Source organism: Chelmon rostratus, chromosome 19, assembly GCF_017976325.1.
Source record: "Chelmon rostratus isolate fCheRos1 chromosome 19, fCheRos1.pri, whole genome shotgun sequence".
NCBI classification, from domain to species: Eukaryota; Metazoa; Chordata; class Actinopteri; order Chaetodontiformes; family Chaetodontidae; genus Chelmon; species Chelmon rostratus.
The window spans coordinates 11541342-11565060 of NC_055676.1; the positions used below are offsets into that span (position 1 = coordinate 11541342).

The window sequence follows — 23719 nt, forward strand, 5'->3', positions numbered from 1 at the left end:
GACTTGAATCAGGACATTCATGGAATAAGATGATTCGAATCAAACAAAGTCCAGTAAAATATTACATCAGTGTTGTGTATTATGAAGAACAGGCGTATTGATTTACAGTCATGCTGTTGTTGGTTTTAGCATATTGCTTTGCAGCTTGTTGCATTACATCAACAGGATTATGCAGCAAACAAACAAACAGCCTCCATCTGTCTTTCTCTCTCAGTCTCTCACCGTCAGCCATCTTGCCTCTCACTTCCTTTTACCTAAATTTGCCAATATTTAATCGATTACTGACAGAAAAAGAAGAGACGCAAGGTTGTTTTCTAACCCGAGAGTATGCAGCCAGTCATCTTTGAAATCCAAACAAAACGTGGCTTTAGAAAGCTCCTTGTATGATCCTTGGCCCCTGCAGCACGCTGAGTGGCCTAACAGTCGAGTTAGTATAATAGGACTAAAGTCTTTGAACGTCAGACCACCAGTAAGCCCATTACTGCTCAGTGCACATTGTGTTGGGTTTGGCTGCGTTCTCTTGAGCTCAGGAGGGATCACAGCCCGTTACATGGCCAAAGTGCAACAAGCCTGAGCTGCTTGAGTTGTTGTGTTTTTATGCTTCAAGGAGCTTTACTTTGCGCACGTTCACAAATGCATGTTTGGAAAGTAAACTTGCACACGATCATTTTTTACAGCAAAAAGGGGACAAAACTGCATATTTGTTTAGAAAAATATTTTTTTATTTTCGCTTTCACATTCACTCAACACAGCAATGCAACAGTAACATTTTCCTTGAACGAACAATGCATGAACACTTTTTTCATTTCATGTCATTTTTTCTAATATCTTTCCCCCTCCTTTTTTATGCTTTTTGCGTCTGTCCATTCACTGCACATTATCCCTCTCATACACAACACACATGCCCTCTGTCACATGCGCCCTCTTCTTCTCCCTCTTCTTGCTTTCAAGCCTCCTAGACTGCAACCAGCTGGCTCTCTCAGCTCCCCTGCTCTCCTCTTCCTTTCTCTTTAGCAGGCTCCGGATTGCAGGACGGGTTGAAACTCTCCAGCCATGCAGATATCCTCCTGCTTCTGGCGGACGGTGCGCTGGATGGCGGGAGGCAGGCCGCGGGGGTTTCTGGAGAAAACGAGGGCGTAGCCGTCCTCGCAGCTGCCGTCTTCCTTCAGGGTGCGGCAGGCGTAGGTGATGGCGTAGTTGTCGTAGTCGGTGTCGATCACCCAGTAGTTGTCACCTGGTGGGACAGACAGGGGGAGGTTAGCGAAGCGGTGTGAGGTGAAAAAAGAGGGCTGTGAGGGTGGTGTCTGTGCCTGGCTCACCTCCACTAGACAGGTAGCTGGCCAGTCCCTGGTAGTTCATAAACATCTTGCCGGGGGTGTTGGGGTCGGGGACGGAGTACTGGGCAGCCATGTCAGCACACACAACCCAGAAGCTGCAACAGGATGATACGAACACACATGTTAGCATCAAAGTGAAAAATGTCAAAATCAGCAGTCTTTGTCTGCCTGCAATTACAAGAACTTTTAAGTAACTTTTAAATCTTTAAGTTTGTTAGTAAAAGTGTATTGAAGCCCTGTGTAAAAACCCACGTCTCCAACCTGTAATTCATCCTAATCCTCCATAATCCAGGAAAAACCTGTCTTGTAGCTAATACTGTTCAGAATGTGCTTCAGGAAAATTACACCTTTCAGTGGACCCAAGTAGAACCTGAGCACCTTTCTTAACTGCTGACCCTGGAAACTGAATATTTGAGCTTCTCTCCCCTGAACTTAAAGAGCCAAGAGGGTCTTTGTGACTAAAATGACCCTTTGGCCTAAAAAGGAGGGGTTTAAAGAGACGCTTTTGTTAAAGCGAATTATATAACTTTTTAGTAATGGAAAAAAGTCTGTCATCCCTGTGAGTGCAAAAACTGCCCAGCTGGTCCTCAGGCTTACCCGAATAGAGTGACGCGTCCCTTGGAGGAGGCGGTCATGGACCCGTCATCATCAATGGTGTACTCAGCTGAGATGTTGTCCTGCAGGAACAGGCCCTCTGGATCTTTCTTCTGCAGTGCGTACCACTTCCCTGCATACTGCGATGAGGAGGAAGACAGTCACAAGTTGTTTTTCTGACTTTTTCCAACATGCATGCTGTTTGTGTGTTTCTCTTCACTCACCCTCTTGGGGTCAAAGTCCTCTTTGACTGTGAAGCTGTCGACGACACAGGAGGCAGACAGACAGCGCTCTACGCAGGACAGCAAGACCAGCAGCAGGGCCAGCTTAGAGGATCCCATTCTGTACTGAACATACATAGTAACATACACATTAGGACCAGAAATACGCTGTGGTTGCTGAATACAAGTTTAAGCATCATTACTTGACACAGGACTAAATTGTTCAACAACCCCTGATCTCTTGTATTCTAAAATTCTATAAATGCACCAATTGTTAAAGTTAAAAGCTTACAAAAATACATTTTTGAACTGTAGCACCACATTATACAGTACAGAGATCATTAAGTCTCTTATTCCTAAAGTCACCGCTGACACAGCAGGAAGTTTACATATGTCACAGAACATAAAATCACATATGTTCTGCTGATTAATTCTGAAATCTGAGAACAAATCACTAGAAAGAAGTCTTAAAATGAGCCAAATTTCAGTATCTTACCTGTTTTGGATCAAAGAAGTGACAGTGAATCAGAGTGTAGTACTGTATGTGGTTCTCCACCAGACTGTGTCCTGTGCTTGATGCAGCCTTTATATACACACTCCACAGACAAGCTTATGGCTGATTTTCATTGCTTGGAACTAAATAAGGTGCTTAAATCTAGAGGTAATCCTGTTGTCTTGAAATGCGTAACTTAATCGTAATCCTGTTGGGTTGAAGTTACCGTAATCTGTCTTCTGTGTTCAAACCTGACCAAGAGTTACTATAAAAACAATTAGTCCTTTATGTAACTGGCTGGAAGTGCAATTAAACAGGCACATGCATATCTGAGCAGATGCAGGTGCACACACGTAAATAATATTTGAATATAGAGCATGGAAACAAAAGGTGTATTGGAATTGGATTGATTGTACATCAATACATGGTCATTTATGTTTTTCCCTGAATTTGGAGGAGTCCTGTTTCACCAGCGTTGCTGCTTGAATCTTTAAAGGAGAACACTATCTGAGACAATAGAGAATGAATCTGAGGAAGAACAAGCTTTTCTCAAGAGGGAGTTTTCTGAAAAATTAGGGTTTATGTTATTTTGGACAAAAAAGAATCAGTAGAGCCAAACCAATCTCTGTTTATTAATGGCCAGTGCGACAGAAACAGACCCTTTTGACCTTTGTTCTCTCATGTCTGGCTTATGAAAAAAGCACTCACAAATGTTGAGCACAACATCGTAGATAATAGGATTTATACATGCCTTAAAAAGTGTCTAAGGGTGCAGTGTGTTTAAATGCAGTGCACTAATTAGAATAGTTATAAGCTGCAACGCTGATATTCAACTCAACTTACATGTGACAAAGCAAGAGAGGGATTCTCATTGCTTGAGTTTGCAGGTTATAGTGCTGTCACTTTAGCAGACAAAAGAAAAAAAAATACAAAGTCGACATATAATTCGATATATAAAGCCACTGTCGGTTAGAAGTATGATAATGTGGGCGTCCAAACGATAAGTATTTTGTTCGTTTCACATCTTGAATCAACAGAGATTTAACTTATTGCTCACCATTTGCCATATTCATCTTTAAAAAAAAAAAACACTGCAAAGTTCAATTATAAAGTTCATTTACATTTTATTTTCCTGACACCTACATGGCCTTTCTTGGCAAACAATTCAGACCAAAAATCACCATCATAAGTCCAGCTGAATTACAGGGGAATGTAAATGCAACATACAGTTGGTTAGCTCACCACATACATAAAATTGGCCACATCCAAACGGACAGCATTCACACAAAGTGCCATAAAAGATTAACACTCCAGAATGGCTTAAACCAGCAAAAACAATGACCAATTCAAAAAGTATTGGATTATCTCATTATTGCTATTATTGATAATGTTAACACAACTGTATTTTATTCTTACGTGTACACACACATGCAAAGACATACACTGTTGGTGCTAAAATTTGTACTGGATGACGTAAACACTTGATAGAGTAAATAGAATTGGACTGCCTAGTGATTTTGTCTTCCTTCGGGTTGAGCAATCAGTGTGTAATCTTTTAAGAAGCAGCCTGTAAGCAAGTCCAAAATGTCCAAATAACGTAATGATCCGCTTATGATAACATCAACACTGATAGTACAGTTTGATAAGGGCTTACAATACACACTATACTGTGTCAGAGGAGGATTTTACCATAGAAAAGATCAAATTGGAGAAGTGAGAGTCACTATTGCTTTGCCCGCATGCATTCAGTCACGCACCTACGCACAGACACACAAATCTGCTGTGAACTACTGAACTCTCATTTCATGGATTAACCTCGGTCACCTGAGATTACTGCTGGCATAATGTATCATGTCATAACATCCACAGTCTTCACCATGTGCAGCTTTATTCTTCTGTTGTGCGTTTTTCTTTGCTTGTTTAAAGATCTTTGGCTTTTATTCATAGAATAAAAGAGTAAGTTATTGCCTGCAGACTCATCCCACACTGACAGCAGTCTCCCCTCAGTGAGAATACAGACAGACAAGCCAATCAGATCTATTTTTTCCACCGACTGTGCTTCTCAGTACTATAATCCTACTTGCTTGGCCTGAAATGGATCATCGACAAAAATAGACTCACTATACACATTTATATCTAGATCTAAGTGTGAAAAATTCTGCATATTAAAACATGGAGGTAAATGTGAGAGCATACCAAAATGCCATTCTGAGTCATTCTGTGACCCTACCTCCATTCTTGAGGTTGTTTACTTTAAAAGAATTGGTGACAAGTAGTTCTATTGATCCCGTAAAACCATTTATATAATCTCGAAACATTTGATCAGAGGACACCCATGAGCCCAAATGTGGCTTCACTGACTAAGCCTCAGGTCATGATCATCAGCAGCTTTTGATTGGCCGATAACCTGGATAGACGCAGGGCAGGGCCAACACAACTGTCACACCCTCTGCTGACCATCACAACTACTGTACTTACATCTATTTAAGAACTGTCACCCTCAGGGACTGTGCAAACATCCTCCACCTAAAACCTGCAGCTTGTACCATACTGTAAGTCCCATTCACAAAATATGGAGACATTTCCTGGTATTTTGGGTTGTGGCCCTTTGTTTGGTATATTGTGATGTGAAAAATATATTTTTAAGGCTAGAAAGGTTTTGGACGATCTGACTAAAACATGTGTGTTTGCACTTCTTGTTGACCTCTAGCCACAAACACAGAGCCTCCTCCTGTATTGATTCTTTGCCCATATCCATAACCTTGTCTGCTATATTTTAAATATCCACACTGATTGTTACGTTTATATCTGGCATGTCAAATAGTTTCTTGGGAGCCCGGGTGACCCACAGGGGTTAATGCACCTTTGTTGCATTGTCATTCCTCATTTACCATCCATTATAATAAAAGCCAAAAATAGGGGGAACATCAGTCAGCTAAACATGTGACATATGTTTTTATTTTCATGTATTCTGTGCGGGACCACACAGTCCTGAGAAGAGATCTGATCAGGCAAATTAAGTCAGAGGACATGCATAGGGTGGAGTGTGAGAGCATTAATGAGTACAATTGGTAAATTGTGGGTCTGCTGCCATCTTGTGGTTAATGTCAGCATCGCTAGTAGTAAGCATTCAGTATAGCAGTGATGGGGATCGATAAATCCAAGTTAGCTGATAGAAGATTTGGCCTCAGTGTATGTTGGCACTGATATATTTGTTATAGTAGTTGTTCCTTTAGTCCATGCTTGCCCTGAAGAGATCCTTACAATGCTTATATGCCATCAGCTGTATGCAGGAGAGTAACAGCATAGGCATCCAGCAAGGGCTGGATGCCAGTAAGCACTGACTTAATTTTAGTTAAAAGACATCACTGAAAACAGAGTAGTCAAACGTGTTCAGCAGAAAAAAGTCAAACTCAGTGTGGTGTTTATGGTAAAAAGAGGTTTGATAACCTTTATATCAAAATTGCCAGTGTGAATCCTCATCGCCAAGTTAGCGTGTCAAGGAAATTTGGCTTGCGGAGGTGGAGCAGGGATCAAACTTTGCAGATCAAATATGTGCGCATTCAGTTATTGAAGACATCAAAACATCAAAAACTTGGTATTTTTTAGCCATGGTAAGCAGCTCAAGGGATCGCAGTCTCTGTCGTTCAGTCCACCACTTGCATCCAGCCTGAAATATCTCAACAAGATACATATCTTACATGGATTGCAATGACATTTAGTACAGATATTAATGACTCCCACAGGATAAACTTACGGTGGTGATCCCCTGACTTTCTCCTCCAATACCATCAGCTTATCAGAGTTAGAGAGAAATATCTCAACATCTACTGGACAGATGGCCACAAACCTTTGAACAGACTTTAATAGTTCAGAGGGAATGAATCCAAATGACTCTGACTCTATATGAAATGTCTCCATACTTTTGGATGGCGGCCATGAAGCCACATTACTTTGTGCTAATTAGCTAATGTTTGCATACTAACATGTTAAACAAAGATAGTGATCATGGCAAATATTTCACCCTCTTATGATTAGCGTGTTAGTATTGTCATTGTTAAGACGCTGACATTAGCTTTTAGCTCAAAGCACCACTGTGCATACTGCCTCACTGAGCTGCTAGCGTGGCTGCTCTGCTAGCTGATCCACTATGATATACAGATATTATATTAATACATGAAAACATGACATATTTAGGCCTCCCCATTAAGCTATGGCAAAATTACTTGCAAAAATAAATCCGCTTTAAGTAAAGACCACATGTTGCTCAGACAACAAAATCACACTCTTATCAAAGTGACCAGCCTCAATCAGCACCACACACACTCTGGACCTGCTGTAATCTATTATAGTGGAAGCAGATTATCTATTTGACCTTTTGTTTAAGGTGTTTATGGAACCTTATTATAGACAGGTCCTGCCTGCTCCGGGTGGAAGGATTAACTTTCTTGCAGAACATTTCTCTTTTTCCACTTTGTGTGTATCTGTGAGTTTGTTGCTGAGAGGACGACCTTGTGAATGTGAAGTTAGTGTCAATGTTCTAGCTGGCTCGACTCTCTCAGCCCTGCAGGATGTCATTGCCCATCAGTCTCTTAGGCATGATAATGACAGTCGTTGCTGTGGGAAACGCAGAAAGGCACCGCAGGGACACTGCATTAAAGATTGCATGTGGAGAAAGGTGGAGAGTCGGGGTGCTGAGATAATCAGCTAGTGTCCTAACTAAATAGGGCTTATGCCAGAGGAGGCCTTGTTTAATAAGGACTTAAAGAGCTTGTACAGGTAGACCTGCCTGTGTGAGGGAGATACACAGAAACAGTTTACTGTAGACGACACAGAACCACTTGAGATATAACACGGGGGGAACAGGATAAACTAAAAATACCAGGCATACAATTACATTTCATAAATTTCTGTATTTGTGTCACAGATAAAACAGGAAATTTATCAGAATACAAGTTTACTACATTTTGATCCCTCACACAAAGCCGGCCTCAGATTTCTCCTATTTTTATTACCTATTAAACAAGTCTAATAATGGTATTCTTGTCTGTTCTAAGGGTTTAAATTGGTAGTAACCAAGCCAAGATTATTTTACATTTGTTGTATTTTTTGTTGTTTTGATTCGTTTTATTTGTGTGTCATTGGTCATTTTGTATGTGTTTGTGTGCTTTTATTTCAGACCAAAGGAAGGAATGTAAATCTACATTATTATACATTGTTCATCTAAGAGAAGTGCTAATTTGGATTAACTAGAATTCAAAATTGCGTTGAAAAGCAGCTTTTGTGTGAAATCGTGGTATTTGAGTGTTTATTGGTGTAAAACATGAGTATTTTTTCCTGCAGAATTTATTCTTATAATTTATTTGTTCCACCTGCACTGTGGCACAGTTACTGAATGCACTGAAGCCGACTGCAGACTGGATCATTTGGCCCACGTATCCGTTACTAGATGATCAGCTGACAAGTTTAGCATGGGCAGATCCCTGCTAACCTTCAGCACTATCTGCTGATGACAGAAGGATTGTTTGGATTCAGCCCTCTGCCTTCTCCTCAGGGCTCTCCCTCATTCAGTCCACTCATCCCACTAACAGGGGGGATTATTTTTTACCTGCATTTGAATGTGTCCTCTTCTGTTTTCCCCCTTTCTGTGTATTACCTGGGTAAGATTGTTTTTTTCTCCAGTGGATAAACTGAGAAACAAGCAGCTGCATGCATTGTTTTAATTTTTTCTTCTTTTATTTGTACTCTGGAAGTTGGAGGTATCTCGTGCAGAGCAGCGTTGGACCAAGCGGGAGCTCCATCACTGAGCTGAAGAGGGAGCAGACAGGAGCATTTGGGAGAGCAGCGGGAAGAAGGAACCATGGGTGTGCAACAGGCAGATGTGGAAAAGTTCCTCCAAGGGAACCCAAGCTTTGCTAAGCAGTACTTTGCCAAGAAGATGGGCCCTGCCCCCATAGCGAAGGTGTCAGGACTCCCAGAAAAACAGATCGACTTCAGCCAGTTCCAGGAGCTGGGTCAGGTAAATTTTATTATTTCACAACCTGTTCATTAAGAACAAAGAGCGGGCAGAGGTAGGCTACCTAAAGTCATCTACATACAGTATGACCTTTGAAAAACGTCTGTATTTACAATGAAAGTCCTATTCTTCTCTATTTTACTATGTTTTTCAAGTTTGAAGAAAGCCAAATCATGTACGACCTGATCAAAGACATGCAGGAGAACATCAACATGGAAAAAGTGGTCTTCAAGATCCTGAAGAGGATCGGCGCACTCATCCACGCTGACCGGTGCAGCCTGTTCATGTACCGGCAGCGGAACGGCATCGGAGAGCTCGCCACAAGGCTCTTCAATGTCAGCACAGAGGCAGAGCTGGACGACTGCGTGGTGCCGCCGGACTCTGAGATCGTCTATCCTATGGACTTGGGAATAGTCGGCCACGTGGCCCTGACCAAGAAGACTGTTAATGTGAAAGATGTTACAGAGGTAAGCGTGGAGTGGGGAAAAAACACTGTCATGAGCAGTAATCCTAAGATTAATGGTGAAGCTCTATCTGGATGCAGATGTTTAGCATACGTGTCTGTCACAGTGTCATTCATCATACCACCACCAGGAGACGCCGTAGCCCTCAATTTTCAAATCCCACACATGGCGGCTTTAACTGATAATTAAATGTTTATCTTCTTTAGTATCTGGACATCATTTTTGCTTGTAAGAGCAACGTCAGAGCAATGATTTTAACTCATTCAATAGATTCAGCCGGCCTGTCTTTGAAGAAAAGGTCCTGCTTAAAAGTATCCATGACAACTGACATGTTCATTTCATGTGGGACATGGTTTTAATGTCATACAATTAAAAAAAAACAGATATAAAATAGCTAAAGAAAATGAGCTCTTCTTGGTTGGAAAACCATTTAACAATGCAGCTGTGTGAAATGCACTGCATCAACCAACCAAGCCAAGCACCAACTCCTCTGTTTATGAAGTAAAAATAAATCAATGTTTTGGTGTATGGTTACATCAGACTGAATGAATGTAAAGTTCTGATAAAGGTCAACGACATGTTATGTTATATTATGCTTAAAAACAGTTATGGCCGTAGACAAATAAAAGAGGAGTTGGTAACTCGTATGCATACACGACCAAGTGAGTAAATCCCCTTGTCAGACATAATCCATTTATTTCCCGATCCCATCAGCCTCTGCTCTAGCTGTGGATTAGATGCCTCTGGCATTTAGTCAGCAGTCAGCAGGAATCTAAAACAGATCAAAACTAGTTTACACTACTCTGCCTCCACACAGTGTGTCCACAGGATGCCTTTATATCAGGCTTTTAACAAGCAGTTATTCAACTGAATATATATTGTTCCCATTTTAAAATTTTTTAGTTTCATGATTGATTTGCAAATGATCAAGCAGTGGGAAACAGCGGGTTGATGTCCTGTATGATTGTCAGACATTCTGCTTTTGTAAATCGTTTAAAAAAACATAATTCCTCCAAGGCATGCCTGCTACTTCCTTCTTTGCAAAGTTCAGTTCAGTGATTTGAAGTAGTTTTCCAAAGACATTATTGTCAGGTGATTGGTCATCTGGATTTCTGTTAAAAGTTGGTAGAGCACATACTTTAGAGGCCTAAACTGCCTGCCAAGTTAAAATACTAAGATTAGAGACAATAAATGGAGTAAATACAAATGTTGGTTTGTGAGTATAAAACATGTATTTTCTGTCATTTAGAGCCAGCACTTCAGCTCATTCGTCGATGAACTCACAGATTACAACACCCGAAACGTTCTGGCGACGCCCATCCTCAATGGCAAAGACTTGGTGGCTGTGATCATGGCTCTAAATAAAACCACGGGACCACATTTCACTGCTGAGGATGAAGATGTGAGCGGAGCACCGACGCACAAAGCAAACGCAGACAAAGCACATATAAAGAGGCGATGCCATGGACCTCAAAACAAAGTCACAGTGTCTTAAACCTAAAATTGTGATGATGTTTCCTAAAAGACATCTGACATAAGCGGTTCACTACAGCTGGGAGGGAATTCCCCACAAGCTGACGGGTAGATTATTAAGGGCATTAATCCATCGTGTATGAGGCTGTCATCCCATTTAGGAATGAACTAAGCTTCAAAAAGGAGCAGCATCTACCTGTAAGATAGTGGATGACTAAGCATGAGTAAAAATGATTTTCTGTTAACCATTCCCCATAGTATTGCAGTAGCATAGGAAGGAAATATGCTTAGCTTAATGCTTTATCTTCCTTTACTCTATATAGTCAGTAGTTTATGTAATCAAAAGCCCATTCTGTCATTGAATGTGATCAGATTATGCTGTACATCTTCACACATGACCACCACATCTTATACTGTGTCATAATGGGTCCTTTATGTAATCTAATCAGGGGTTTTGTTCTGACACTGTGTCATGTCATGTTTTTCTACTGCTTTATTCCCTCTTTTAGCTTTTCTTAAAGTATCTGAAAATTGCCTCTTTGAACTTGAAGATCTTCCACCTGAGTTACCTCCACAACTGTGAGACGCGTAAAGGACAGGTGAAGCACGCTTACCTGCACATGCTTTGATGGAAGTTTGGCTTTTCATTCTGCTTATTTGATGTGAATACAGGAATGCTGCACTCACGCTGCACGAGCTGAACGCTTGACATGACTGCTGTGTGTGTGTGTGTTACGCCTCCTAGCTGCTGCTGTGGTCTGCCAACAAGGTATTTGAAGAGCTGACAGACATTGAGCGACAGTTTCACAAAGCCTTGTACACAGTCCGAGCCTACCTCAACTGTGACCGCTACTCTGTCGGTTTGCTAGACATGACAAAGGAGAAGGTACTGTGTCTTTCTGCGTGTTTCTCTGCAATATCCCATCTTCTGTGTTCATGCATTCATCACCATGAAGTGCTGACATCCTTGTGTCTATCCTTCTTCCAGGAGTTCTTTGATATTTGGCCAGTGTTGATGGGAGAGCAGGCACCGTACGCCGGCCCCGTCACTCCCGATGGCAGGGTACATTCTTTCATGTCATTTGTCTAACATTATTATCAACACTCCGCTTCTTTGTGGATATCTACAGTTTGAACTTGATTTCACAACTCTGATTCTGAAAAAGTTGGGACACTGTGTAAAACATGAATAAAACCAGAATGCAAGCATTTGCAAACAAGCTGTGTTTACAGTTTTACAACAGTTTTACAGCGTATTCTTGAGCCCATATTGTAATCTCCTTTATACAATCATATGTTTCACAAAGTGGTGAACCTCGCTCCATCCTCGCTTGTGAATGACTGAGCCTTTCCAGGATGCTCCTTTCATACCCAACCATGATACTATCACCTGTTACCAATCAACCTGTTTACCTGTGGAATGATCCAAACAGGTGTTTTTAGAGCGTTCAACAACTTTCCCAGTCTTTTGTTGCACCTGTCCCAACTTGTTTGAAACATGTTGCTGCATCAAATTCAGAATAAGCTGATATTTACAAAACGTCGATGAAATTGATGAGGTAAAACACTAAATTATGTTTGTACTGTTTTTAATTAGTATGTAAAAGTTAGTAAATTAAATTAGTAAAAGTATGTGTCAAAAAGGATTTGCAAATGATCACATTCTGGCGTCCCAACACGGAATTGGGGTCGTATGACTGTTTTAAATCAAATCTCTGTGTTTTATTTGTCCTCCAGGAAATCATTTTCTACAAAGTGATTGATTATATATTGCATGGCAAAGAAGACATCAAGGTCATACCGTAAGTAAATCTTTTCATTTGACAGTTTGCCTTAGTCTGAATTTTTATTGACAATATTGTCATGGATTTCTATCACAAAAAAACAGCCTTAATTATTTATTGTAATTTACAGGACATGGCTTGAGGAAAAACTAGTATATTTATGTTCCTTGTTATGGGTTGTTAGGATAGGTTAAAGAAACATTAATAATACATCAGAAAGCAGAGGGTCTGTAGTTCAGTCCCAGGTTGCTCTCATGTCTATGTGCCCCTCTGTCACACAGCAACCCGACTCCAGATCATTGGGCCTTAAGTAGCGGCCTGCCCACCTATGTTGCAGAGAGTGGTTTTGTGAGTTTCTTTTCATTACATTACAAGCTGTTGAATTGAGTTACAACCAAATGAATGTGCACATCTTCCACCTCAATCGGCCTGTTTCATTATGCCCCTCAGATTTGTAACATTATGAACGCAGCTGCCGATGAGACGTTCGAGTTTCAGGTAAGAAAGCTCAGCTAAAAGGAGGAAGAGATGACTTTACAAAAAGCAGCTCAGGGATATTAATGACAGAGATGTTCACGCGGTGTTGCGTGTTTGTGCTTGCTTGTGCCAATGTTGCAGAGTGAGCCACTTGACAACAGTGGCTGGACCATTAAAAATGTTCTCTCGCTGCCGATCGTCAACAAAAAAGAAGAGATAGTGGGTGTGGCCACGTTTTACAACAGGAAAGATGGAAAGCCGTTTGATGAGCAGGATGAGCAGCTCATGGAAGTAAACAAACCCTCCTAACGCTGAATTCCATCACATACAGCATTTCAATGTGCTTTTTTTTAAATTTGTGTGCACTGAATAGTTCTACATCATATAGTCCCTCACTGTTGATGAAATACTCATCCTGATCCCGATCCCTGTTTCCCAGGCTTTGACCCAGTTCCTGGGCTGGTCCGTTTTGAACACGGACACTTACGACAAGATGAACAAGCTGGAGAATCGGAAAGACATTGCACAAGACATGGTGCTGTACCACGTCAAATGTCGGGATGACGAGATTCAGAATATCCTGGTCAGTGTTGGATACTTGTTGTTTGTCCATGTTACAGTACACTTTGTTTTCAGTGTGGCTGTTTCACTCTAACTACCTATAACTACCTCTGTACCTGCACTTGCACGTGAATTCATACTTACAATGTCATGTCTCGCAGAACACCAGAGAGGTCTACGACTGTGAACCCAGAGAGTGTGAAGAGGACGAGCTCCTAGATATTCTGGTAACACTGAAACTTGTCTGTAATTTAGTGGCCTAAATTTGAGTTCTTCAAATATTTGCAACTTCAGACAGCGACATGAATGTGCCTTGTGCCTCGTATTGTTGTTTTATCAGACTCTGCTTTTGTTCTGTTCATTTCCCTCCTAGAAAAAAGATCTACCTCCACTGATCAAAAAGTTTGAGATCTATGAGTTCCGCTTTTCGGATTTTAACTGCACAGAGATGGACCTGGTGAGGTGCGGGATCCAGATGTACTATGAGGTCGGGGTGGTCAAGAAGTTCCAGGTCCCTCAAGAGGTGATCCAGACACACATCATTATTATATATCATTATAAAGCACCAAGTCTGTGTGATTAATCAGTTCTTCCTCTCAGGTGCTGGTTCGGTTCATGTACTCAGTCAGTAAAGGCTACAGAAGAATCACCTACCACAACTGGCGTCATGGCTTCAACGTGGGACAGACCATGTTCACACTCTTAACGGTATTGCTCTTTCATATTATTTTGTACTTTATTTACAGTAGAAGCTATTTACACTTCTGAAAGCACTATTATGTCACATTTCTATGCCTAAAAATAAGGAAAGTGTATATATACAAATTGAGTATATTTTCTTTGTTTTGACCACCTTATGTGTGCCGGTCCTCTGTGTGCTCAGACGGGAATGCTGAAGCGGTACTACACTGACTTGGAGGTAATGGCCATGATAACTGCAGGCTTCCTCCACGATATTGATCACAGAGGGACCAACAACTTGTACCAAGTCAAGTAAGTGATGTTAGGAAGCTTTTTCATGACTTAGTAGAAGAAATAATCCAAAACCACACTTTGCACAGCAATGTCCATAGCTGGGTAAACAGAAGATCAGTCCCATTCAAGGAGGTACAATAATAACACTGCTGTGTCTGAGTGCCCTGTTCAACTGGACTGCGTTATATTGAGAGGTGTTCCCAATATTTTGGCCACACCATTTACATACATGAGAGGGGCAGAGTGTTAGAAACACCTGTCAATGTAATGCACCCTAGTATAACATCACCGACAACTATGATAATTGTAATTGTGTATCAGTAATTAAGTGTTCTGTTCGTACAGTGGAAACAAACCTGAAAAATTATACATTTCATAAAACTAGAATTCATGGCAAAGCTTTTGTATTTTATTGCGTTATATTGTACAGGAGTACCTAAGAAAGTGTGTATATATTACTATAATATCCAAGTTATAGTGCAAAGACTTCCAGTTTTACTGAGAATTCATTAACCAGGTATTACACTTGCAATAATGTTAGAATACTGTCTGCACTGTTTACATAGGAATGGAATGTTACCCAGAATGCACTGGGACAGCTTCATACAATCATGTAATACTCTTGTACACACTTGTCACTTTCCTTTTACACATAATCCCCATCTCAATTGCAATAGTCTTCAAATGAAAAGGAGGAATCTTTTTTAAGATGGGACTTCTCATATAAGTGTTTCATATCTCTGAGTTATCTCTGAGAGTCCAGGGTGCCATTAGCTTCCATTCATTTTGGCACAGCAGGGCAATCAACTTACAAAGACTTGAAACTTGCTTGCGATGCCCTTGAATACATCTGAAGCCATTAAGCTGCACAACCATCCACTGAAAATAACAATAGCAATAAATAATGTTACATAATGTTCACTGTGGTGAATCACCTTTTTTAAGTTTCAAGCCTTTCAAATATCATTTTGTTCTTTGGCTGCCTGGAAGAAAACAGGTTTACCACACTTGAAGCCTTATGTTTTGAAAGTGAGGGACAATTTGTAGGAAATGGGTGAAAACAAACAACACTTTGGTATGAAAGTCGTTCAGCGTGTCAATATCGAAGCCTTATACTTGAAACTGATGGTGATTGTTGATCCTCTCCTGTTTACTTTTTCTTGTTCATATCTGAAGAATTTTATTTCCACCAACAGATCTGGCAACCCTCTGGCCAAGCTGCACGGCTCCTCCATCTTGGAACGACACCATTTGGAGTTTGGAAAGTTCCTCTTGGCTGACGAGGTGAGAAAGACGAGGTGACCTGGAAAATAACTTGTAAAATCTGTAGTCACTAACTTCAGCTGATGTCCGTCTCTCTCCTCTCATCCCACCTGCAGTCACTAAATATCTACCAGAACCTTCACAGGCGACAGGTAGACCATGTGATTCATCTCATGGACATCGCCATCATTGCCACTGACCTGGCTCTTTATTTCAAGTCAGCACAATCTCTCATTGTCATGTTTTACTGGTTCCTGCTCTTTGTGTTATGACTATAATGTAATAAGAATTCCTCTGCTCGTACCTTGCCAGGAAAAGAACCATGTTCCAGAAGATCGTGGACCTTTCACACACATATGAGGATGAAAAGAAGTGGGTCGACTTCATGTCTCTAGAAACAACCAGAAAAGAAATCGTCATGTGAGTACAACGAGCATGGTCGTAGCTCTTTCTTCTTTTACGTTGTCTCTGAGCCCCTGAATCTTTTGGATTGCAGGGCTATGATGATGACCGCATGTGACTTGTCAGCTATCACCAAGCCTTGGGAGGTGCAGAGCAAGGTAGGAGGCACACAAATGTCATAGATTAGTGGCTCGCTGAGTGTTTGTGATGTGCATTTCTACAGATGTGTGTGATTGTGTGTCTTTCAGGTTGCCTTGTCCGTAGCAGCAGAGTTTTGGGAGCAGGGCGACCTGGAGAGGACAGTACTGGAACAGCAACCTATTGTGAGTTTACAAGTTGTAGTAGTGAATATGTGTGTATTTGCATCTGTGGTCGAATCTGTGAATGTGAAAGCATGTGTCAGTAAATAACTAGGGTTTTTTTGACTGATAGAATCCCCAAATATTTCAGATAAAACAGAGAAAAGTAGCAAATGCTCATACTGGAGAAACTGGAACCAGATTTGGGCAATTTTGCTTAAAGATGTACTCAAAGGACCAGTGTGTAGGATTTAGTGGTATCTAGCTGTGACACATCACACCTCACTGTCCCTTGTGGTGGCCGCCTAAAAAACATGAAAGGCACTCTCTAGAGCCGGTGTTCGGTTTGGCTGTTCTGGGCTACTGTAGAAACATGGCAACAACAATTCTTATTTTCAGCTAATTATACACTATTGAAAATCTAATTATGAATATTACATTCTGTTTCTGCCAATAGATCCTCCTAAATCCTACACATTTGTCATTTAAACAATATGTTGTTTACCAAAGTAGTTCCTGATTCTGATAAATCAATTAGAAAATGAAATATTTTGCACATTTGATTTAACAAAAATTCAAGCCTTTCAGTTTCAGACTATCGCCTTGTCAACATATGGAGTGTTATAAAATCTGATGAATCTGGTGTGATTCTGCAGAGACAGAACCCGATATATTCAGCTCATTGTAATATCTTTAACTGGCCTACAGCTGCACAAATATCAAGTGTTGATGGAGCCCTGGATTGAACAGACTCTACCATTTCAGGCGTTGTGCACTTAAGCTTATTAACCCAAGAATATTACGAACATGAACTCACCAGGGGGAATTTAAATATCTCAGCAACTTACCAGAAGAAGATGGCTGATGTTAGTCAGATGATTAGTAACAGAAACATGATTGTGCAGGCGATTTCCAAGCCAGTGCAACCAGGGGCGTATTGTAAGAGCTGAATAGTGGACCCAAAGATGGTGTCTGTTCAGACAGTAAGAATTGCTTGCCTGCCTCATACGCCAAAATCTTTTCTAGCTTCCCGGTTGCTTCAGGAGGTATGCAACCCACTGACCATGCACAGTAGTGTTAATCCCATCATGCCTCTGGCCCAGCCAGGCTATGTGAACCTACCTGGAGAAGACGCTTCTAGTAATAATTGAGTATGTTTACAACAGGAGGTGTCCTGTCAACAGTTTTACAGACTTTTTTACAGTGGTGGTCTACGGGGAAAACATTCTTTTGGCTTCAGGAGGAGATTTCTGTTGCAATAATAATAGTGGCTGCTGGAAAAGATTAGAGACCATGCTGAGGGACAGAACCCTGTCCAAATCTCACAATACATTCATGAGTTCAACATATAATAATATATGTAATAATTAGAAGTGGCGCTTACTTTCCTCCTCACCCACTCGCTGGAGTGCTGGCTGGCAGCTTTGTGCTCAGTGCTGCCGCCAATGGCTGAAAGCTTTATTGCAACAGCACTGATGTAGAAACAAACAAAAAGTCTTCTTGCTCCCGGTCACTGAAGCAGCAGCTGTTATTATTGATTTCCTGGATGATATATGATGTTTTTGTGTGGCTCAAACACCTCCTGTCTCTCCCACCAGCCCATGATGGACAGGAACAAGGCAGCGGAGCTTCCAAAGTTACAGTGTGGTTTCATTGACTTTGTCTGCACGTTTGTCTACAAGGTAATGTTTAGTATTGCATTTTGACTCATTAACTAAACAGTAGATGATTCTTTACAGTTTAAACCTTTTTGCACATAAACCTTGATTATAGGTGTGACAAAAATAAAAAACAGTCTGAGCATCAACAAGTGTGAACAAATCCCTTAAACCCTCTCTGCAAACTTTTTAAATGTAGTTTGTCTTTGACTCTTCTCTCTTAGGAGTTTTCTCGCTTCCACCCTCAAATCCAGCCCATGCTGGATGGCATCCTGAATAACAGGAAGGAGTGGAATGCTAAAAAAGAGGAGTATGAGGCTAAGCTCAAAGCCTTAGAGGAAGAGAAGGCTGCTAAAGAGGCAGCTACAGCCAGTAAAGGTGCAGTGATTCTTTGGAATAATCACATGTATCAGATTATTTGTCCAATCATTTGTGCCACTGCATGCTATTTTGTGACTCTGTGGCGCAAGTACCAACTTTCCCATGATGCAAAAAATACTGACTCTCTGTTTAATGTGTCTTTGTCCACCAGCTCCTGCAAACAACCCCAGTGGCGGAGGCTCAGGCTCCAAGACCTGCTCAGTGTGCTAAAAGGTCAAAAAGCCATGCACACGATGGGAGTGCACACTGACGGCTCATGACCGTCTGACTTCACCGGCCCAGTCAGTCAGTCTCACCGCCAAGGAAAAAAATGCAATAAGGTCAGGAAGACGGCTACATGAGTGAATGCACAGCCCCGTAGTATTTCTTCAGAAAAACTGGTTCAGATCAGAAAACACCTGCACAAGGAGAGAATCCTCACTAAGAAGAGCAGTGACTTATCTTTAAGCCAAATAATGAATGTAAAACAAGGCAAGACAGCAACAAGTTGGAAAAACAATACTATTTCTACTTCATGTTACATTTAAGGCAAAGCTACCCACCCCTTTGTATTTAAATAAGGATCAAGAGTCAAGTTGATTTTTTTTTTAAATCTTCAGAACTAGTTTCCTTGTATTTTGAAGATTTGTGTTAGTTCAGATGGAAAGGTGTGTGTGAGTGTGTGCTTATTTGTTGTGGGACAACCGTATATAAATCCTTTCACAATTTCATTGAGGAGATAAAATGTGTACATACATCTGTGTAGTGATACCCAAGTAATTTCTTGCTGCTAAACCCAAGTCATTGTAGACTGTATATTATGTTTGGAGCTCTGTTTTCAAACAAACTTGACATTGTACATTAATGTAACATTCAATAAGGATTTCAGAATGTAAATGCAGATAATGGGTAGCTAGAACTACTACTGAACTAGTGTACATATATTCCAATACTTCAGAATGGCAATTTTATGTTCACTCCTTCCAGTCACTTACCATTTACAACTGAGAGTTTGTTTACCTTGATTGCAGAGAGCCAAATGTAGATGACAAGCTCAAAACTGCTGCAGTAAGAGATACATGTTACAACCCTGATTCCAAAAAAAATGTTTGGACAGGGTGTAAAACACAACTAAAACAGGAGGTTATTCTGAATTTGATGCAGCAACATGTTTCAAACAAGTTGGGACAGGAGCAACAAAAGACTGGGAAAGTTGTGGAACGCTCCAGAAACACCTGTTTGGAACATTCCACAGGTAAACAGGTTCATCAGTAACAGGTGATAGTATCACGATTGGGTATGAAATGGGCATCCTGTTTTTCATGTTTTACACAGCATCCTGACTCTTTTGGAATCTGGTTGTATTTAAGGCTATGGTTATGGTTAGTATGAATATTTATGTGATGGCATAGAAGTGTAATATTGCTGTCTGCAGACAAGCCTGTAGTTGCTTCCTTTATGATGCCTTCATACTGTACATACATCTGAGAGAGTAGCTGAGAATGTTATATTTTATGAATATACAACTGTCTTATAAGAGCACAATGAAAAACAGTTACTACTCTGGAAATTAGTGGGTACCAGATAAGATTAACATATTATTATCAACTGATTGACTGGACATCAAGGGTAATTGCAATTTTTTTGAAGCATTATATGGTAGCAGGAGCAGCCGTCTCCCTCCAACTGCTGCAGAAAGATATCACTTATTAATCCCTGATGGGAAATTCATCCTCTGCAATGGACCCATCATAAACAGGAGCAGGGGTCTGCCCTAGTGCACCACCCAAGGAGTCCAGTTCTGAGGCTAGTGTCTTGTTCAAGGGCGATGATAGGAGTATTTATAATAGCTGACAAAGGCATGTTTAATGTGAGAGGAATCGGGAAACACACAAACATAGAAGTGGAGAACAGGAAGACTCCACATACCAGCACTGTTAAACCACTAGTCCAAAATGTATCTGCAATAACAAGTTCTGCAGACAGACAGAGAAGCTGTGTGAGGCAAAAGAACAACTTTTTGTAATAATGACTTGTACATATTTCCTTCCTCCCTGTAAATATAAAAAGATATTTTTCTAGTTGAAATATAGATGCTTATTTTTTAAAATAGTGAAATTAGTGTGATTTATAAGTACTGGCAAATGAGTCAAGTAATTTATTATTCCCTTAAATGATTGAGATTGATTTTTATTATGCTTGCCTCGATTTAATGATGTACAAGTATTCCACATATGGAAAGAAAGAGTGGGTGTATCAGACATGACCACGCACCATTAGGTAATACATGTACTTTACTATGCTGTGGATATACCATTAACATTTTTAAATAGACTTAATTTACTTTATGGTCAGTATTTTAAAGCTTGCCTCTTCACGTGCTCCATGTGTACAACGATGACCTAAATAAAGCAAATGTATTTTTACGAGCTGAGTGAATTGATTGCCTTCGACTCCGAAACTTGCTAACACAGTAAAATGACTGTGTAACTTGATACTTACTGTCTGACAACTCACTATTCACTGATTAAGTACGTTCACCACTTGAGGAAATTCACTTCTATAAGACACTAGCTTCACATTTATTAAAAAAAGTTTACCATAGTTTGTGTCAACTATCTGCAGTCACTTAGCCATCACAATTATAATGCAGTAGCATGTACTATATGATGCTATAAGGCAATGTAGAGTTCGTAATAAAGGTTATAATATTACACAACACACAAGAGTATTGAGGGAACACTTCTGTCCACACTGCACTTTCTACTACTGGTCCCTGACCCCAATCCTGGGATTGCTGCTAAACTAGGCCAGGATTACAACCATGCTCTTCCCCCAGGCTCATCTCCTACTGAAGGACAGGTACGCAACACACACACATGCACACGCACACCCACACCTGCGCTCCAGTCACAGTCAAATGTGTGTACTACACTGTGTTGTTTTTGGATTACATGCAACTAGCATGTAGAACTGTGAATTGTTTGAAAGAACACCTTAGTTATACAGGTTTGATGTTTTTTCTATTGTAGTATAAAGTTAAATGGGCACAAAAAAACACAAATGACAAGACCACTTTGATTATTGCATGAAAAATATCTGTTCTTTATTCATTTTGGGGCATAACAACTCAGGTCCAAAGATTGTTCATTTGAGGATGGTGTCAGAATTTGCTGCAGAGAGGATAGAGAACAAGATAGAAAAACATGTCAATAAGACATTTATAGAAGCAATGTTAAAATGTGTTTTGCCACATTACAATAAACAACAATAAACATTGACAAAGAGTGTGTGGTCCTCTGTTACCCTCAGACAGTTGTTTGTAGATGCGCTCCTGCTCCTCTCTAGCCTTCTTCTCAGCTTCCTCAACCTTCCTCTCCTCCTCAGCGATGGGCTTCAGGTACTCTGAACAAGAATAACACAACAACTGGGCATTATTATCAGAACAAACACTGCACATATTTGTTTAGCTTAATGCAATGTGCAGAATATCCTAGTGACAACTTATGGGTCCAGTGTCATGCACACACCTAGATTAACAGTATACTTCATATACACAAATTCATATATACAGTACTTTAGTAATAGGAGGACTGTTCAAGTACTCTAAATGCATTTCTGGTTTTATGGTCATGGTGAATCTGCTTTATGAAGTAACCTTGGTATTTACTTTGAGTAAGAAGAAAATCTTTTGCGTCTAACCTTTACTCTGTAGTTTTGAATGGTGTCTCCTGACTTGTTGCATATCTTAACTTGTCAAAGTAACATGTGTACACAGTGTACACAGCTCCCACTATAGTGTACAACATGGCAACTTTATAATGGGCCCTTTTCACAGGAGACATTTGACTTGCCATAGTAGGAAAAGCACAGGTGTCAGTAAAAACATAAAGATCATGAAGATAATTTCCTGATTCCCTCAATGTTGCCCTTGAAATGTGGTCACTGACAGAGACACTGGCTGGCGCATGCGCAGACACGAACTTACCGAACCTCTGTTTGCCATACAACACGCCGAGCAGCAAGGCAGACCACCTGGCCGTCTGAAATAACAGTGATTCAAACGTGTTAACTCGTGAAACAATTAAAAATAACGACAGAACTTAATGAACTGATACATGTCTGCAAAATGTTGTCGATAAAGTTATTTAGCTGCAACAGTTTTTTTTCATATTTCCACAGCGATACTTCATTAGGGTGACTGTGACCTTAAAAAGAGCACTAACTGAAAGATAAATACATTTCTGATTTTTTTAAACAGTTCTGTCTTTAAGGGTGTTGTCACCGTTTACCTAAACAACAGATAACTGTACATAAAAACACGCTAAAGTCACGTTAGCCGTGACAGGGGCGAAGATGAGTTTTTCCTCTGACCCTTAACGCTAATATAGCAGATGTTGACTAAAATGACATATTGGAATAATAGCAGCCCTACAACTAGCTGGTAATGACAATCATGAACTTCGCATCAGACAGATGTGGAAGATTCTCGAGATTTTAAAGCTGTCTCTGAGGAGTAAAGTTCACCTGTACAACCTCTCAATGTCAGGGCTAGCTAACAGTAGCTAACATGCCACTAGAAGAACGTACGCTAACGGCCAGTTCGCCGGTGGTTGAAGAGAAAGGATAGTGTTCACAGTCAATTTATTCACTTTCAATTTAGTTAAGTTATAACAGTAACAATCGTGAGAGAAAATAAGTCGTATTATTACCTTGATAAGCGGCGAAACTACAACCGGAGGAACCATTGTGACTCGAGGAAGTGACTTCCGGATCGGGCGGAAGTCGTTTTTAATTCTGTATTTGCTTACTTTTTTCTTGATAAGAGAGAAAAGTTAAAGCCCAGTAAAAGCCACAATTGAAGTCACAGGAGCTAAATATCACTGTTAGACAAACGTAGTTTTCTGATATTTTCATTTTATGTTTTTTTATTTTTTTACTTCAAACAATGGACTAAAGCAACAATTTATAGAAGCACAATTTCAAGGTAACGACGCCAGACCTGAGTTAGCAAATAAATGTACGTTAACGTTATAATTAGCAAAATAAAGACAGAAATAAACAGTTTGTAAGAGTAGAGATCGAAATGTACTCAGTTTAGCCAGATAGAAGAATTGGGTGTCATACTAACATATCAATATGTAGTATTATATTACTCAAATAAGGGACATATTGCAAATTACTCGAACAACAGTCGATAAGCTAGTTTTAGCCTTACTCCATACAAACTTCCTGTTCGTACTTGGCAGAAAAATGCATCTATCAATTCTTATTTGAGACACTTTTGTATTAAAGCCATGCAGGTGTGCTGCTAGGAAGCTGGCCTCTGCTGGAAACAGCTC

The 23719-nt window shown here is 40.4% G+C and overlaps 2 protein-coding genes across 2 annotated transcripts; one reads left to right on the top strand and one right to left on the bottom strand.

Moving 5' to 3' along the window:
• Positions 1-710: 710 nt before the first annotated feature.
• On the bottom strand, positions 711-2739 carry rbp4l (retinol binding protein 4, like). Its single transcript, XM_041960315.1, has 5 exons — positions 2649-2739; positions 2156-2278; positions 1935-2071; positions 1320-1432; positions 711-1234 (listed from the first exon to the last, which is right to left on the bottom strand). The coding sequence occupies exons 2-5, from the start codon at positions 2270-2272 to the stop codon at positions 1011-1013; spliced, it is 591 nt and encodes a 196-aa protein (XP_041816249.1). The 5' UTR covers positions 2273-2278; positions 2649-2739; the 3' UTR covers positions 711-1010.
• Positions 2740-8174: 5435 nt separating this feature from the next.
• On the top strand, positions 8175-20915 carry pde6b (phosphodiesterase 6B, cGMP-specific, rod, beta). The gene is made up of 24 exons (XM_041959633.1): positions 8175-8305; positions 8399-8664; positions 8817-9128; positions 10375-10527; positions 11108-11197; positions 11344-11484; positions 11587-11661; positions 12336-12400; positions 12664-12730; positions 12833-12880; positions 13001-13150; positions 13299-13442; positions 13582-13647; positions 13794-13943; positions 14021-14128; positions 14304-14413; positions 15592-15679; positions 15775-15875; positions 15971-16078; positions 16155-16218; positions 16309-16383; positions 17958-18041; positions 18242-18395; positions 18550-20915. The coding sequence occupies exons 2-24, from the start codon at positions 8506-8508 to the stop codon at positions 18606-18608; spliced, it is 2571 nt and encodes an 856-aa protein (XP_041815567.1). The 5' UTR covers positions 8175-8305; positions 8399-8505; the 3' UTR covers positions 18609-20915.
• The last annotated feature ends 2804 nt before the right edge of the window (positions 20916-23719 follow it).

Coding starts and splice junctions, on each gene's coding strand:
- rbp4l (XM_041960315.1), bottom strand. CDS start 2,272: ATGGGATCCTCTAAGCTGGCCCTGCTGCTGGTCTTGCTGTCCTGCGTA. Junction 1,433..1,934: donor GGACGCGTCACTCTATTCGG/GTAAGCCTGAGG, acceptor ATCCTGTTGCAG/CTTCTGGGTTGTGTGTGCTG. Junction 1,235..1,319: donor CAGCTACCTGTCTAGTGGAG/GTGAGCCAGGCA, acceptor CTGTCCCACCAG/GTGACAACTACTGGGTGATC.
- pde6b (XM_041959633.1), top strand. CDS start 8,506: ATGGGTGTGCAACAGGCAGATGTGGAAAAGTTCCTCCAAGGGAACCCA. Junction 11,662..12,335: donor CCGTCACTCCCGATGGCAGG/GTACATTCTTTC, acceptor TTTGTCCTCCAG/GAAATCATTTTCTACAAAGT. Junction 13,443..13,581: donor ACGAGATTCAGAATATCCTG/GTCAGTGTTGGA, acceptor CATGTCTCGCAG/AACACCAGAGAGGTCTACGA.